This window comes from Xiphophorus couchianus, chromosome 20, assembly GCF_001444195.1.
Source record: "Xiphophorus couchianus chromosome 20, X_couchianus-1.0, whole genome shotgun sequence".
Classification (NCBI taxonomy): domain Eukaryota; kingdom Metazoa; phylum Chordata; class Actinopteri; order Cyprinodontiformes; family Poeciliidae; genus Xiphophorus; species Xiphophorus couchianus.
The window spans coordinates 25,797,021-25,811,582 of NC_040247.1; the positions used below are offsets into that span (position 1 = coordinate 25,797,021).

The 14,562-nt window shown below is 40.6% G+C and overlaps 2 protein-coding genes across 3 annotated transcripts in view; one reads left to right on the top strand and one right to left on the bottom strand.

The window, feature by feature from the left end:
- Positions 1–14,562, top strand: part of tafa4b (TAFA chemokine like family member 4b) — a 56,254-nt gene that overhangs the window by 35,966 nt on the left and 5,726 nt on the right. The window contains exon 5 of the mRNA XM_028003437.1: positions 12,396–12,520. Coding sequence (XP_027859238.1) covers positions 12,396–12,520 — 125 coding nt within the window. The remainder of the gene's footprint in view (positions 1–12,395; positions 12,521–14,562) is intronic.
- tafa1b (TAFA chemokine like family member 1b) overlaps positions 1–14,562 on the bottom strand; it is a 246,418-nt gene that overhangs the window by 7,238 nt on the left and 224,618 nt on the right. The gene's annotated exons all lie outside the window — the stretch shown is intronic.

Consider the following 14,562-nt stretch of genomic DNA (forward strand, 5'->3'; position numbering starts at 1 on the left):
TTTATTCCAAAGCACACAAAGGCATGTTGATGCACACTCTTCCATGCTTGTTAGACCCGTTTCCTTGTGTTTTATTTTAAAGTCTCGATCACTGATAGAACAAGGCAGTCCGCTCTCAGTAGGAACCCTTTGTAGAAAAAGCCACAGTGTAAATGGAGCTACATTATTGATGATGTCTGAAAAATGAGTAATCCCTTCTAATGGCCGCTGTCTTCTATGGTACGTCTTTCATCGTAAAACTCTTAAAACCAGCTTCCTGAAACTTTTTCCCCAGCTCAAATTAAAGTGGTGCTGAAGTCTGAGAACAATAACGTTCTGCTGGAAGTACAACACCAAATTTACATGAAGTTACCTACAGTAAGTGTTGATGTCAAGACATTGAGAAAAGTCCTCCCTTACCACACCTCCATTCAGCTCCAATTAGCAAACACCTGGTGGAGCTGCACATCTGCTGAGCTCTTTATACAAGATACTTCTCAGTATAAAAACATTGTTACAGGGTTAATAGAGGAGCCATGTTGTGATGACTTCCTGAAGGAGGCTTTTTAGAAAGAGTAGGAGTTTTTAAAAGTCAAATTTCTTTTAAGTCGCATTACATTTGTTCCTGAAGCTAACAGCATGTGATTGTGCTATAAATGACACTATGTGCCTGGAAATGCCCCCTTTAAAAAATAGAACATCGTAAAAAAGTGGAAATATGAAATATTTCACTATACGATTGTGTAATATTTGAGTTTCTCTTTCTGAAATGAGTGAGAAAAAAAGATGTTTTGGGATCACCAAAGCTCCATGGCAACCATTTGATGCCAAAGTAGTTTTAACCTCTTTGTTAACTTCCTAGATGGGAACTGTTGCTTGATAATGATAAAATCAGGCAACCATGGCCTGACCATGGTCAAAGTCTACATACCAACTGGTTGTTTAGCAAAAAGCAAAATCTATGTCCTGAGTGGAGTTTGCTAGAATTTACTGGGAACATAATAGTTTGGTCAGATGAGGTTACGAGGTTTTTACAACAGAATAGTAACCTGTTTCGGTTGGTTGGGGAAAATGTCATTCTTTCATTTGGTTTGGTTTATTTTCACTTCACATTTGAAAGTTGACAAAGCTGCCTGTCAAACAGCCACAGCAGCTACTTGTTTGTGGTGCCTTCACAATAAACTGCCCAATATGAAAAGCAGTCAGGGGAGAAAACTTTCCAACATTTTTCTTTGGAAGAGTCGAACGGAGCGCTACATAAAAAGACAGCAGTGAGGGAAAAACTTTCGAAATGCTGCTGTGGCTACCAGTGACGTGCGGTCGGGGGAGGCAGGTGAGGCAGTGCCTCACCAGCCATCATGGAAAGAAAGAAAATATATAATCATAAAGTAATTTAAATTGTTATATTCATCCGGTGGTTTGTACTAAAAAATATTTATTTTTCATGTAGCTTCACCAATTTCGATTTTTATTTGTTCAAAATCGCTGAATTTTCTTATTTTCCCATTCAAATGCTTGGAAGCGATGCCGGTGAGGCAGCAGCGAGCTCTGCCTCACCTTGGATTGCGCAACCCCTGGCTCTGCGCTGGCTGCTAAGCGGAGAGAGCATGTTGCTGTACGGCGTCAATAAAATGGTTTAAACAAATTTAATATGTGAACTTATTTCCAATAATTTAGCTTATGTATATAATGTACAGTGCTTTTTGTCACCAACTGTGTTTGTGTAACGTGTTTCGTGTAATGAGCGATTATAAACGGCAGAGAACAGGTTCGAGGTGAGGCAGGCAGTTCTCTTGCCTCATGGCAGGGGGCGCTCAAGATCCCAGACGTTCGTCTTGTTCACTCCTCAACTGCCGAGTAAGTGACAGCGAGCTAGGCTAAACGATTCGGGAAGCAAGTCAAGTGCAGCGATAGATTATAATAGAGATAGTGATTTTTTTCCTCTCGCTCATCCCGACTTTCGACATGGATGACTACATTACAACACTAAAAAAGTTTTCTCAAGTGGACTTTCAATCGAAGCAGGTAAGACAGTAATAACATTTATTTTGTTTTGTTTTTTAAGGAAATGTGTGTTTTGTGAGCTACAGTTTGTATGTGTAAGGATGCAGAAGTGAAACATAACCTGTAAACTGCTGTCAATCTATGCATCTATTTGCAAATCTGATTCTGATGACGTCAGTGCCTCACCAGCTATGAACCTCACCGCACGTCACTGGTGGCTACACAGACGGCAATGAGCTTTCACACCTGTCCGAATAGTAAACCTTTTAACCTGGACCAAACAGCTCCAATCTGAAAGTGCCCAAAGGTTAAGCTTCTCTACAACAAAGGGTGAACTTGTGGAAATACATCTAAGGCGCAGTATTATTGGTTACAGTGGAAGATGTTTGGCCTGGACAGTTTCCACCGAGCAGAGCAGTATGGGTCGGTGATGTTTGGTACCCTATTTTAGCGTGTCTCCACCAACAGTTGGACTCTCACTGGACAGGCGCGGTCATGCTGTGTCCAACAACAAACGTTATGCACCATTGTGTCTCTTGCTTGTCGCCAGCAGTGACGGTTTTTGGTCTCCCAGTCAATAAACTGTGTTGAGAAATGTCAATAGCTTCACCGTAACCGTAGAACTGTCTGGTGGAAGTGTTACGGTATGAAGGGGGCCAAGGACATGTGGAAACAAGACATTTGCCACCCTGTTGCAAAGACCTTTTTTTAAAGTGAGTGTAATCACAATGTATTTAAAATGCCAGGTGATTTTTAAATAAAAATTCAGGAGGCTCTACCAGTACGCTGAAATCGGGTCATCGTTGGGCCTTTCAGCAGCATAATCGTCCAAAACGTTTGGCCAAATGAACACAAAAGGGGGTTTCCCAGACATGAAATCCCCAATCTCAGTCCCCAGACCTAAATCCTGTTGAAAACCTGTGGGGTGAACTGAAGTGGAAAGAGCATAAGAGGGGCAGGTCCCCCTTCTCTGCCTGCACCAGCCTTGTGTAATATGACAGGATGAGACTCCTATCTCCCCTAAAAGCTGTGGTACAACTTAGTTACAGTGGAGATAATGGCCGGCACTGTATCAGAAGGATTTTATTTTGTAACTCTGAACTTTCACAACACAACCCAATAAACAACAATTGGCCGCATTATTTTCCCACGATAGCTATGAGCTGAAGTCATACAGGCGTAGCCGTATGTCAGTCTTCCACAGACAACATCATTACGGAGGACGGAGACCCGATAAAACTGGAAACTAGTGGGCTTTGTTCCGTCCGTGACAGGCGTCGTATTTCATCGCTTGTTGCACAAAATTTTGTTGAACATTTCATCAGGTATCAACCAGCTGTTGTTTATCACGTTTTCCTTATTGTGGAGCTTTTGTCATTTTTTTTTCTTTCTCCTGTCCGTTCCCGCGAAGGTGTGCCGCTGTCCAATCTATTCCTGACAGTTTTCACAATGCTCTTCCCACCTGGGTTTTCTAGTCATGCGTACCTGGGCTGGCATGAATATGTGAGCTCGGGCTACAGCGATGCAGTGCGTTATTAAATCACCGCCGGGAAAAAGATGGATGCCACTCTCCACCTGCTTCTGTACTATAGAATCACTCAGTGGAACAGTTGCAAAGCCGTGGGGTGTTCATACCTCTGGGTCCATCCTCAGCCCAGATAGTGTGTGTGTGTTTGAAATAAACCATTTGCCTTTAAATAATAATGACCTCAGAGTAAAGGCACGGGGATATTTATTATGCCTTCTATTCGATGCACAGCCTTTGCGGTATTTACCTACATGTATAAACCACAAAGCAGCCACACAAAGGTGCAGAGGTGAACTGCCTGTTGCAGTTTATGGTCCATGCTGGAGCGGCGAACGACTTCAGCGAGGGACTTTGTTAAGTATTAATGGGAAAACTCCAGAAGATGCATACCAGACTGCAGAGATTGTACGCTGCTTCAAGTCAAGGCAGTTGATCAAGCATTCGCATTTCATTGGTTCATCTTTTGACTTTAGATGAAAGGGTTAGAGGTTGAAGACAGATTTTCTTCATAGTCTTTTTTAGTTTGGAAAGTAACTTTCTGATGGCTTAGAAACGAGCTTCAGTGATATTAACTTTGCCACATTTTGCCACACTACTGTACAACAGCAAAGTTCATGTTTCAACCAGATTTCCACATTTAGAGGATGACATGTTTGCTTGTTTTGTAAAGTATCGTAGGGTGGGATGCATCTCTGAGAATCAGTTTTCATATCTTGCCAAACTCTCAAATGGTTGTGGGCTTTGATTAGGCACTGAATTTGCAGCGACATAACCCGATCCAGCGACTCCATGTATTAGTGGCTGAGACGGATACTTTTGGCTTGCTAAGCATAAATTTAGCGATTCTTTCCATTTTTAGATGATCGACTTTAAACTGAGCGGTCAGATGCTCAAAGCTTGTAACGTTTTCTGACTCTGCTTTAATTTTGTTCAAAACTTAATCCCTGACATATTTACTGTGTCCCTTGATCTTCATGATGCTGTTGGTTCACTAATGATCTCTAATAAAACTCAGAGGCCTTCGCCACACTGTTGATTCTATACTCAGGAGGGATTATGTAAACATGCTCTCCATTTAGTGGCGGCAAATTGTCTTTTTTAGGGGTATCAGAGTAAAGGTGGCAGGATTCCAAAAACACATTACACATTTCAGAAAAAAAAAAGTTTTGAAAACTGTTCATCCTTTTACACTTTAAAGTTGTTAATCCCTCTTTGTTTTGTTTTCCACATAAAACCATAATAAAGAGCAACAACATTTGTGAGGTGTTAAAATGTGAATCTGTTCAGGTATCATAAATGGCTTTGATTCCTCATAACTAGCTAGAACATTAGCTATGACGATACATTTTCATACGTTTTTGCTCCTTGTGTGTGTGTGTGTGTGTGTGTGCACTTTACATTTTTGTAATCGCCAATATCCAATTAACAAATACAAACAGCACCTGTGAGGCAGACTTGTAGCACTCCCAATGTGTTGATTGGCGTTGTATTGAAAGCTGTAGATCTGTTGTTTCCTGAGCTGTGGCTGCAGTTTCTACTTTCTCCACTTGATGTCACAAACATTACAACGACAGCGGACGCCGAGACGGCGAGGAGTGATCAGCATCTTTCAAGGCTGAACGCTCTCTCAGAACCGAAGCTCGTTCTCCAAGAAGCCGCATTCAAAGACGGGAGCGGTGAGTGACAGCGTGCCAGCTCGTACCAGATTGACGTGCTGTCATCAGCTGGAGACGAGGCAGAGCTGCGGGCGGCCTCGTGGCGTTCCCTGTCGCTGACCTTATTTAGGGAAAACCCCAGAGACTAGGCAGGGACCTGGGGAATAGCATAGCCCCAGTCCCTTGTCTCGCCTAATCACCTGCACCCTGAGCAAGGCGCCGTCTAGACGTTTACACCCGGAGCTGATCCTGCGCTGAAAAGTTTGTGGGAGTACTAAAAAAAGAGTGCCAATTCGAGAGCGGCCTCTGTTGTAATGAGCTGAAAGTAGGTGTGATGCCAGAGCTGTGAATTTCTTTCATTTGCATTAGGCAACTTTGGTGAATATCAATGCAGGCTCTTAATGAGAATGATGCAATTATTGTCAAAAGGAGTGAGAGGTGCTCCGTGTGCTGTCCTCATTTTTCTGCTATTTTAGGAATGTTGCTCATTTTCACTTTGACTTGTTTACTGACGTGGTGCGAATCCACCAGGATAGATTAATCAAACCAAGTGTGACGCTGCATGTCGCATTAGATCAAAGTTATTATCGGTAGATGAGCTAATAAGACTTTTTTATGAATGTTATTATTTACTTAGTTACCTTTGAAAGGTTATGTTAGCCAGTGATGAACTACACTGCCCCACTAAAATTTTATTTAACAAACCTTTATCAAAAGTCTTATTTAGACTGCTTTTCTCCAATAGAAATAAATAAAATACAGTCAAGCCAATTGTTTATGTTTTGCAGAAGCCACATAATTAGTAAGTATAATCCATCTGAGAGTCATTTGAATTTGAATGCAGCTGTACTTTGAAGAATCATTAAGGCCAAATAAAGCACCAGACATGTTAGAGAAAATGTTTCGGAGACGTTTGCGGTTCAGTCAAAGCACGCAGCAATATTCGACGTTTTGAACAACTCCTAAGAGAATCTGTTGACCCGACAACTAGTCACGCACTCCGCAAATCTTACCATTATGGTAGATTTGCATGACTACAGCCACTGGTGGGAGAAAACCAGTGTGGTGCTCTGGCCCGATTCTGACCAACTTGGAAAACATGCAGAGGGAAAAAGATCTCCATAAAAACACATCCTCTCTGTGCAGCATGGTGGCGGCAGAGGGAAGCTGGTCAGAGTTGATAGGAAGATGAAAGGAGCTGAAAACAGGACAATCCTGGAGGAAAACCTGTTTGAGCCCAAATGCAGAAAGCTTTTTTTATTATTATTTTTGTTTCGCGTAACGTTATGAAAATCGTGCATCCTTTTCCTTCTACTCCACACTTATTTGTTGTGATTTACAACATAAAATCTCTGCAAAATTACACTCATTTTGGTTTTATTTTTGACAAAATTAGGCAAAGGCTTAAGAGGTGTGAACGTGTGAACCACCTGTCATGTGACTTGCAGAACATGTTTTAAAACAGAAACTCCTCTCCTGCGTTTTAGGTAATCAAAGGCAGAGCCAGAATGTGCACTTCTTAGCTTACAGATGTAAGAGTGAAAACAACAGCAAACAACTTCCACTGCTACATATTGTAGCCGCGTTGGCTTTTGCAAAAGTGCCTTGATTAAGGCTAAAGCTTGATGCTTGTTTGACTTGTTTTTTAAAGGAAAAAGAAAAAGAAAAACACATACTTTCTGGTTCTGAATGGGGCTATGTGCTGGCTCTGTTGTCAAACAGCCTCAAGAGAGGATTGTGAAGCTGGCAGCCAAACAGACTCCGCTTTGCTTGGCAAACACTAAGTCTGGTACTGTCTTTCAGAAGATCATTCTGTGTTGTTTGTGGGCATTGGCTTTCATACAGATGAAACAAAACTTTAAGTAAATACACCAAGAGCTGATTAGAGAGTTTCGTTTTGGAAGGAGTCTGCTGGCGTTTTCTGCCTTTGCGTTCGCCGAGGCTTGTTGGGGAGGATGAGTTGCATGTGAACAATCCTAACTCAACACTTGGGGAATATTATAAAGACATCCAATGGTGTGTTTTTCTTTTCTTTTTTTTAATGAACTGATGTGTATGCCAATACAAACACAGCTGTGGAGTGAAGAAGGAATTCTGTCTGCATGCAATACACAGATTTGAAAGCTCCACCGATTGAAAAAGTTCTGCTTTTTTTTTTTTATATTTGGGGTGATGACATCACAAGAGGCACAAAAAAAAAAGCCCAACCTGATCAGCTGGCATTAGTAAGTATTATAGTGAACTGCCAAAATATTACATATTTCGACAGAAATAAATGCAAGATGGAAGGACGTATGCCTTTTGTGATGTCATCAGAGACATTTCTGATTAAATAAGGATTTACAATAAAATAGCAAAATATGGAAAACTTTGTAGACAAACTATATTTAATGTGAGTTAGACAGATTTTGCAAAAGTCTAGCAAGTCGCTTTAAAAAAACAACAACTACGTTTTATAAAACCGTAAGCTGCTCCTTCAACGTGGTGAAGAAGAAAAAATACACATAAAAAGAGATTGCCTTGACAGCCTTTCAGTTCTGCTGTGACCCAAATCACTAATAATTATCCAGCAATAATTAGACAAATGGGGCCGTGGCTAATTATACCTGCACTGTTTTTATATGCCTGACCTGCTGGTGCATGTCTCTGAATGGCGTAGCAGCTGTTTTATCTGTGAGACGGCGCATCATGCAGCCATTCTCCATTCTCAGGCAATAGGTTGCAGGAAATTAACTTAACCAACCTCTTCGCCTGCTCTCATATCTGAGAGCAGGCGAAGAAAAACTACCACTGCTGCTGCTGAGCAGCGCTATCATCACCTGCGTAATTGCATTACCATTGACCTGTTTGTACCTGCCCCCGAATGCTGTCCGACATCTGAATTATGGGTGACATCACAGGTCCGTTACCCAGCCCGGTCTTTGTCAGCCTGCTTTGTGTGTGTGTGTGTGTGTGTGTGTGTGTCACTTTCCCATTCTCACTGTCTGTCCCATTCTCTTGGTAACACAATGAGATAAGGTACAGCGAACACCAACTCTGTAATAACTCTCAAAGGCCATGCCTGTTAGTGCCGCACACCATTCCAGCCGTCCGAGGCTACTGTTTTTGATACTGCCACATTAACAAGCATTACACAGTCATTGGGTTTCAGAAGCTCTTGCCACCCCTGAGCCCACACATCATAACAGTGGGCTTAACATTATGCCCTAAGAAAGCTGTGGGAGTTTTCTTCTCTTTTTTTAGCTGTTTTTGTTGAAATTGACCAACTTCAGGCTAGGTTCTTTTTCTTGTTTTTTTTTTTTTTAAATCTACTTACATTTGCTTCTCTCCTCTTCTCCTTTATTTAAAGAAGAAAATTGCCTCCTTCTGTTCCTGAACTCCCTGGTAGTCATCCTCAACCGGCCTTTTTCCTTCCCACCCTCCTCTCTGCCTCTCGCAGCTCATTTCCACACTACAAAGATGCTTTACTGGTGAAAACCTATTATTTTTGCCTTGCCTTCCTCCGTCCCAACTTTTTATTTTAGTCACAGTGATTCTTCTTCTTCTTCTTACATGGTGCTTGAGAGGATTTCAGCGTGTTCCTATGCATGAAAGCCATTTTGTTCTTCCTAACAATGTCAGCTTTTCTGCCTCCTTAGCCGCAAACAATAGACCCGTGTCTATTGTTATCAAACATTTCTATCTAAACAGTATCAAAGTGGCAGCCCAGTGTAGGAACAGGTACGTCGTTTTAACCGACTCTAAAGTCGCCTTTGAGACGGGAGAATGGATGGAGGATGAGTTTGGTGAGAATAAATGGAGTTTTCCTCAGTTGTCAAGCTGAAGATTTTAACGTCGGTTTGTAAGACGGTGAAAATGTTTGGGTTTTACGTCCAGATTAAATATGGATCTAAGAAGGTTTTAATTTTCTGTGCGCTCTTGGAGCTTCATTCGACATGTTGACAGGAGCTGAAAGGTTTCATTTAGGAAACAAAGGCATCTAGCAACACATGACTCATTTATACAAAGACAAGACTTAAGGAATAGAGATAAGGGGTAGGATTAGATAATTGTTCACTTTTTACTACTCTTTTTTTTTTCAAACATTAATGTAGTGGTAAAGTTATTATTTTGTTCCTAGTTATATATGGACATGTTTTCTCTGTTCAACTGATTGCTTGCTTTCCTGATTTTTAAAAAAAGAAAAATTGAAATAAATAGAAAAGATTTAATAAAAATCAACGTACTCAGTTTAGTAAATGTACCTTCAGTGCAGGCAGATCTCACAGGATGAAACGTAAACAAATTCAGGGGATGAAAGAAAGTTACAGTTCTTATGAAAGGGTTCGTATGTTTGAACGTTTTCAAATTTTGCTAATGTCGCAACCACAAACTTTACCGCATTTTATTAGGATTTTTTGTGGAATAACTAAAGGAATACTTGAAATGTGATGGTTTTCTACAGCTTTTCCTAAAAATATCTAAAAACTGCGGTGTCCATTTATTTTTTTTGAGTTTTACCAACACACTTGTGCCACAAAAAAACTATTTTTTTAACAAGACACCTTTGAGATAAACATGCCCCGCCCTCATGTTTACATTTTAGATAAAGATGGAGGCAAGAAACAGCAAGGAGTGACTTTTTCCACTTTGCACTGACTGAATGACAACGAACGCTCTGCAGATCTGTTTGCACTGCCTGGTCGATTTAGGGTAAGACGGCTCGTCGGGTTTGGCACAAACCAGTTGAGCTCAGCGGCTTTCAGGCAATCGACCAAAAATGAAGCATTCTTTTTTTTCTTTTCATTTTCAAATAGTCAATACAAAACGCAAAAATAAAACAGATATGTTTGACTCTTGTAAATTTTAATAAAAGTTTGCTCTCATTAACGAACCGCCCCCCTGCCCCCTTTTTTAATTTAGTCCATCACTACTCGGCACGCAAAAGAATCGTTCCAGAGAGTTATTTTTTGCTGTCGATGACACAGATTAGATCCTAATCATCATTAGCGGTTATTTTCTTTTAATTTGGAGGAAGCGCCGCACTCTGATAGCGTATCTTTATGATAATCTAGTTTCTTTGCTCTCTGTTTTACACAATGGGAATAACAATCACTGCGATTTTTAAAAATTTTCCACCCAACAGAATCGAAGGCCGAGCAGAGAGACAGACTTTCATTACCGCACACTGAAAAAAATAACTCTTTGGATGAACATAAAAAAAATCATGGAAAGGATTTCCACCTGATTTCTTTGCTTTATTTCAGCACCATGTGATTCTGTTACTCCTATTTAAAGCAAATGTGTTAGGTCAACTTAATTTATTAAGGTTATTCCAATGTAAAGCAATTGTGTTGGCTCAATTTGATTTATTAAGGTTGATTCAACTCATTTACTATAGTTGGACCCAATGTAATTTAAAAGAGCCAGCCCAACTAATTTGCAATGTTTTGGACCAAATAATTTACTTTACTTGATTAATGCAAATTCAGAAAATCGCATTAGTTGAAACCAACTTTTTTTTTTCCAATTTTTTTCTCCTAAGAGTTTTTGCAGCGCTAGTGGCTCGTATTTTTTTGCGACAGTAGGCAGACAGGAAAGAGGGCGGAGGAGGTCATGCGGCAAAGGTCGCAGGGAACGGGACTCGAACCAGCGACGGCTGCGTCGAGGACTAAGGGGCGTGCTAACGTGGGGCGTGCTAACCCCCTGCGCCACCACAGCACGCCCGAGAAACCAACTTACATAATGTTGCAGTGGTACCTTCACACTACTTAATTAAGTTGATCCAACTCATGAAAGTTAAGTTAGCTCAACAAACATGCTTCATGCTGAAAGAAAGCTATTTAATCGTGTGGAAATCCTTTCCATGATTTAATTACGTTAATTCAAAGACATGTTTTTAAGTTACATTACATTAAGTGTTTTAAGACAGGACTGGGTGAAAGGGTAGGAGGAGAACTCAACAATTAGAAAAGGTACAACAGAACTGTATTTTCAAAACCCAGCCACCTCACTGTATTTTCATGCTGTAGTTTTTACAGCCATTTGTTACAGTGCAGTTCTTAAATGCCAATAGTGCCCTGCAGAGAAAAACAAATATCTATAGTTTAATGTGTAACTAAAACCGCTTTGAAGTTTTCCCAGGCGCAGAACAGTTACGTCGCGTGATCTTCCATAATCTCTCGTGATCTCCTGATCTCGCTAGACCCTCTTCGCTGGGAGATCAATCTGACTATAATGAATCATGTCATCTCAACATGATTCAATTTCATAAACGTGAAGTTGTTGAATTTCTTGTTTATCCAACATGATTTTATCACGTTTTCGTTTCAAACATAAAATTATTGTCTTAAAAGTACATGATATTCTGTTGTTAATGTAATAACCCCCAAAGTTCATTTTTTTAAGCGGGACATCATTCTGACTAAATTGAATCACGTTGTCTCAACTTGAATACATTTTATTCAAGTTGAGACAAAAACCAATTGTCTCGCGTGAACTTGCGTGATATCCCGTGATTTCCCATGATCTCGCGTGAACTTGCGTGATATCCCGAGATCTCGCTCGTCGTCTTCAGCACAATATCAGACTGACTGTAATGAATCATGTTGTCTCAACATGATTAAATTTCATAAACGTTAAGTTGTTGAATTTCTTGTTTATCCAACAGGATTTTATCACGTTTTTGGTTGAAACATGAAATTATTTAGTTAAAAGTACATGATATTCTTTTGTTAATGTAATAACCCCCTAAGTTCATTTTTTTCAGTGTAGGGCGCAGAAACATATTCATGCAAAAAGTCATTCACTCTGTTGAGGTTTAGCAGTTAAATATTTTGTCAGATCTTTGCAAATCTTGGCGCGATCACATTAACGCTGTTTTGCACGCTGGGCCGGATGATTCCAGACAAGATGTCCTGCTGATCTTCTGGACAGAAAAAGAGAAAAGAATATGACTCTCCCCAAACTGACAGAAATAATAAGGTTTGCACATAACTGCTGTTGACCACAAATGCTGTCTCTGTTGCAGGAGGATCTTGACAGCAAACTCTGCATTGTACATTGCTGGTATCTGTACTAAAAATATCCCCATGCCATCACTCCTGATACTACTAATTTAACCATTTTTAGCGTATTTCTTTCCTCCTCTGTTAAATATGCTAAATATTCAGTTTTTCCCCCCTCTGTGTATGATCTGTTCAATTTCTTCCTCTCTTCACTTGCCTTGAAATGTCATCTCTGTGCTCCAGCCTCTATTGTTGCCCAGAAGTGGTGGTGTCACATGCAGCCCTGCATGGACGGAGAGGAGTGCAAAGTCCTGCCCGACCTGACAGGCTGGTCATGCAGCACCGGCAACAAAGTCAAAACCACCAAGGTAGGAAGAAAACCTGAAAACCTACAGGCAATATGATGACTGTCTCAGTTTATATGATCCTAGGTTGCTGTAACGAGGGATGATATTAAATGCATGCAGTTGCAGAATGGTAAAATGAAACCCCATCTGGTCAAATTAGAAGGTTGTTTTAAAAAGGGGGGATTTAAATCATTCTTCAATCGTTGGTCATTTCAAACCATCATCATCATCAAGCTGCAGCGCAGCTTCCCAGAAAAATGGCCGCTGCTTGCATCACTTCACCCAAATCAGCCATTTATTAAATAATCTTTAACGGCAGAAGTTCAACTGTTGCGATGAAATCTTTGCATCCAGTTCAGCAAGTTCAACTGCTGTCTATTAAAATTTAACTAAGAGGACGTACGGCAGATCAAGCCTTTTTAGTACCTGGGTGTTAGTCAGACCAGCCTTCGCTCCCTAGGAACCAGTATGAGATTCTCACCCTTGAGTAAACAAACCACATTTGATTAAATACAGAAAAGTATTTAGTAACTGGTTGATTAGTCATGCTATTTGCTCAAGGACCCAGCTTGTAGTCAGATACTTCACAGACATGTAACTCATAGTTTCTTTTCTCTAACTGGGTAAAAAAGGTTGGAGATGCCATTTTTAAGCAGAAGAGGAAGGTATGATGAAATATTTGAGTTGTTTAGAAATCCAAACTTTTAAAAGGGAAGGTATTATGGATTTTCTATCAAGCAGGATCAAATCAAGTCACCTATGTTACCTTCAGTTGTTATAAAAATGCTGTATATACATCAAACATGACATAAAAGAAATTTGACTCAACAATTTAACGCTTTGGAATTGGGCCTCTGTCTCTTTAAGTAGCTCCTACTGTTTCTGACACTCCGCCTTCAGCACGACATCACAATTCTCCTCCATGTTGCCATTTGCAACCATTCTTATGAGCACTGGACTGAGAAGCAATTTGTGTGATGAGCTCAGCAGTTCCACCAGTTGTTTGCTAATTGCTGCTGCCGCTAGTCTGAAGGGGCTGCGCTTGGGAGGCGGAAACTCGGCTGGAGGTCGCAGCTCCAAGGAGGAACGTTGGGTAGTGAGGCGTATTGTATGAGCAAGCGTTTAGGCACCCTGAATGGTTGCCATGGGAGATTCAAGGATTTTTCAAACATGCATGAAATAATGAAAACAACACTCCAGGTGTGTTTTTGCTGAAACAATAACATAATAACATGATGTAAATCTAAACAAAAAGTCACTTTTACATAATGCCCCTCCTTTATACCTTGGTGTGATTTGATTCTGCTGATGATACAAAAATTGTCCATTTAGCATTCAGGCTAAACGTAAAAGAAAATTCCATTCAGTTTTGCTTTTCCTTCTCTTTTCTGTTTGATTGTCTTGGCAACAGCAACTGTAGCAGTGCAACAGAGTGTCTTTTCATATGTGGCAGCAACTAAGGATGCAACTTCATCAGTGTCCAGTGGGGAATGGATGGCTTGTCCGCTCCTGCCTTGACCAAGATTTAAAGCAGATCAACCCGACCTTGAGCTTTAATTCGGTGCATTTCTTTTCTTTAAGTTTTCTGTTCTTATCGGCTGCAGATGAATAAGTTTCCAGCTTTATGTCTCCTTCACTTTTCTCCGTTAAGACGGCCGCTAACGAAACGGGTTTCACAGGGCGAGCAACAGCATTAGGGACAATGCAAGCAAATGTTTGGCTTGTCACAAGCATGAATAAATAAGCCTCCAAAAAGCTGGCAAAAATCGCAGAGAAAATACGCGCTACCTCAACAACAAGTGGGCCCCTTAGTGCGCATCATGTTTTATTACAACTCTAAGTGTTAATTCATACAGCCGCTATATGATGCAGAGTAAATGAATGTCATTCAGATGGGATAAATTGATTTAAATGAGGGTCCTTCATGGCCCTTTATAAGTAGTTGAAGTGTGAAAGTTAATTTGAAGCTGTAGACTGCTCTGTAGCTGTGTATGTGTACGCGAAAGCCTGTGTGTGTGTGTGTGTGTGTGTGTGTGTGTGTGTGTGTGCGTGTGTGTGTGTGT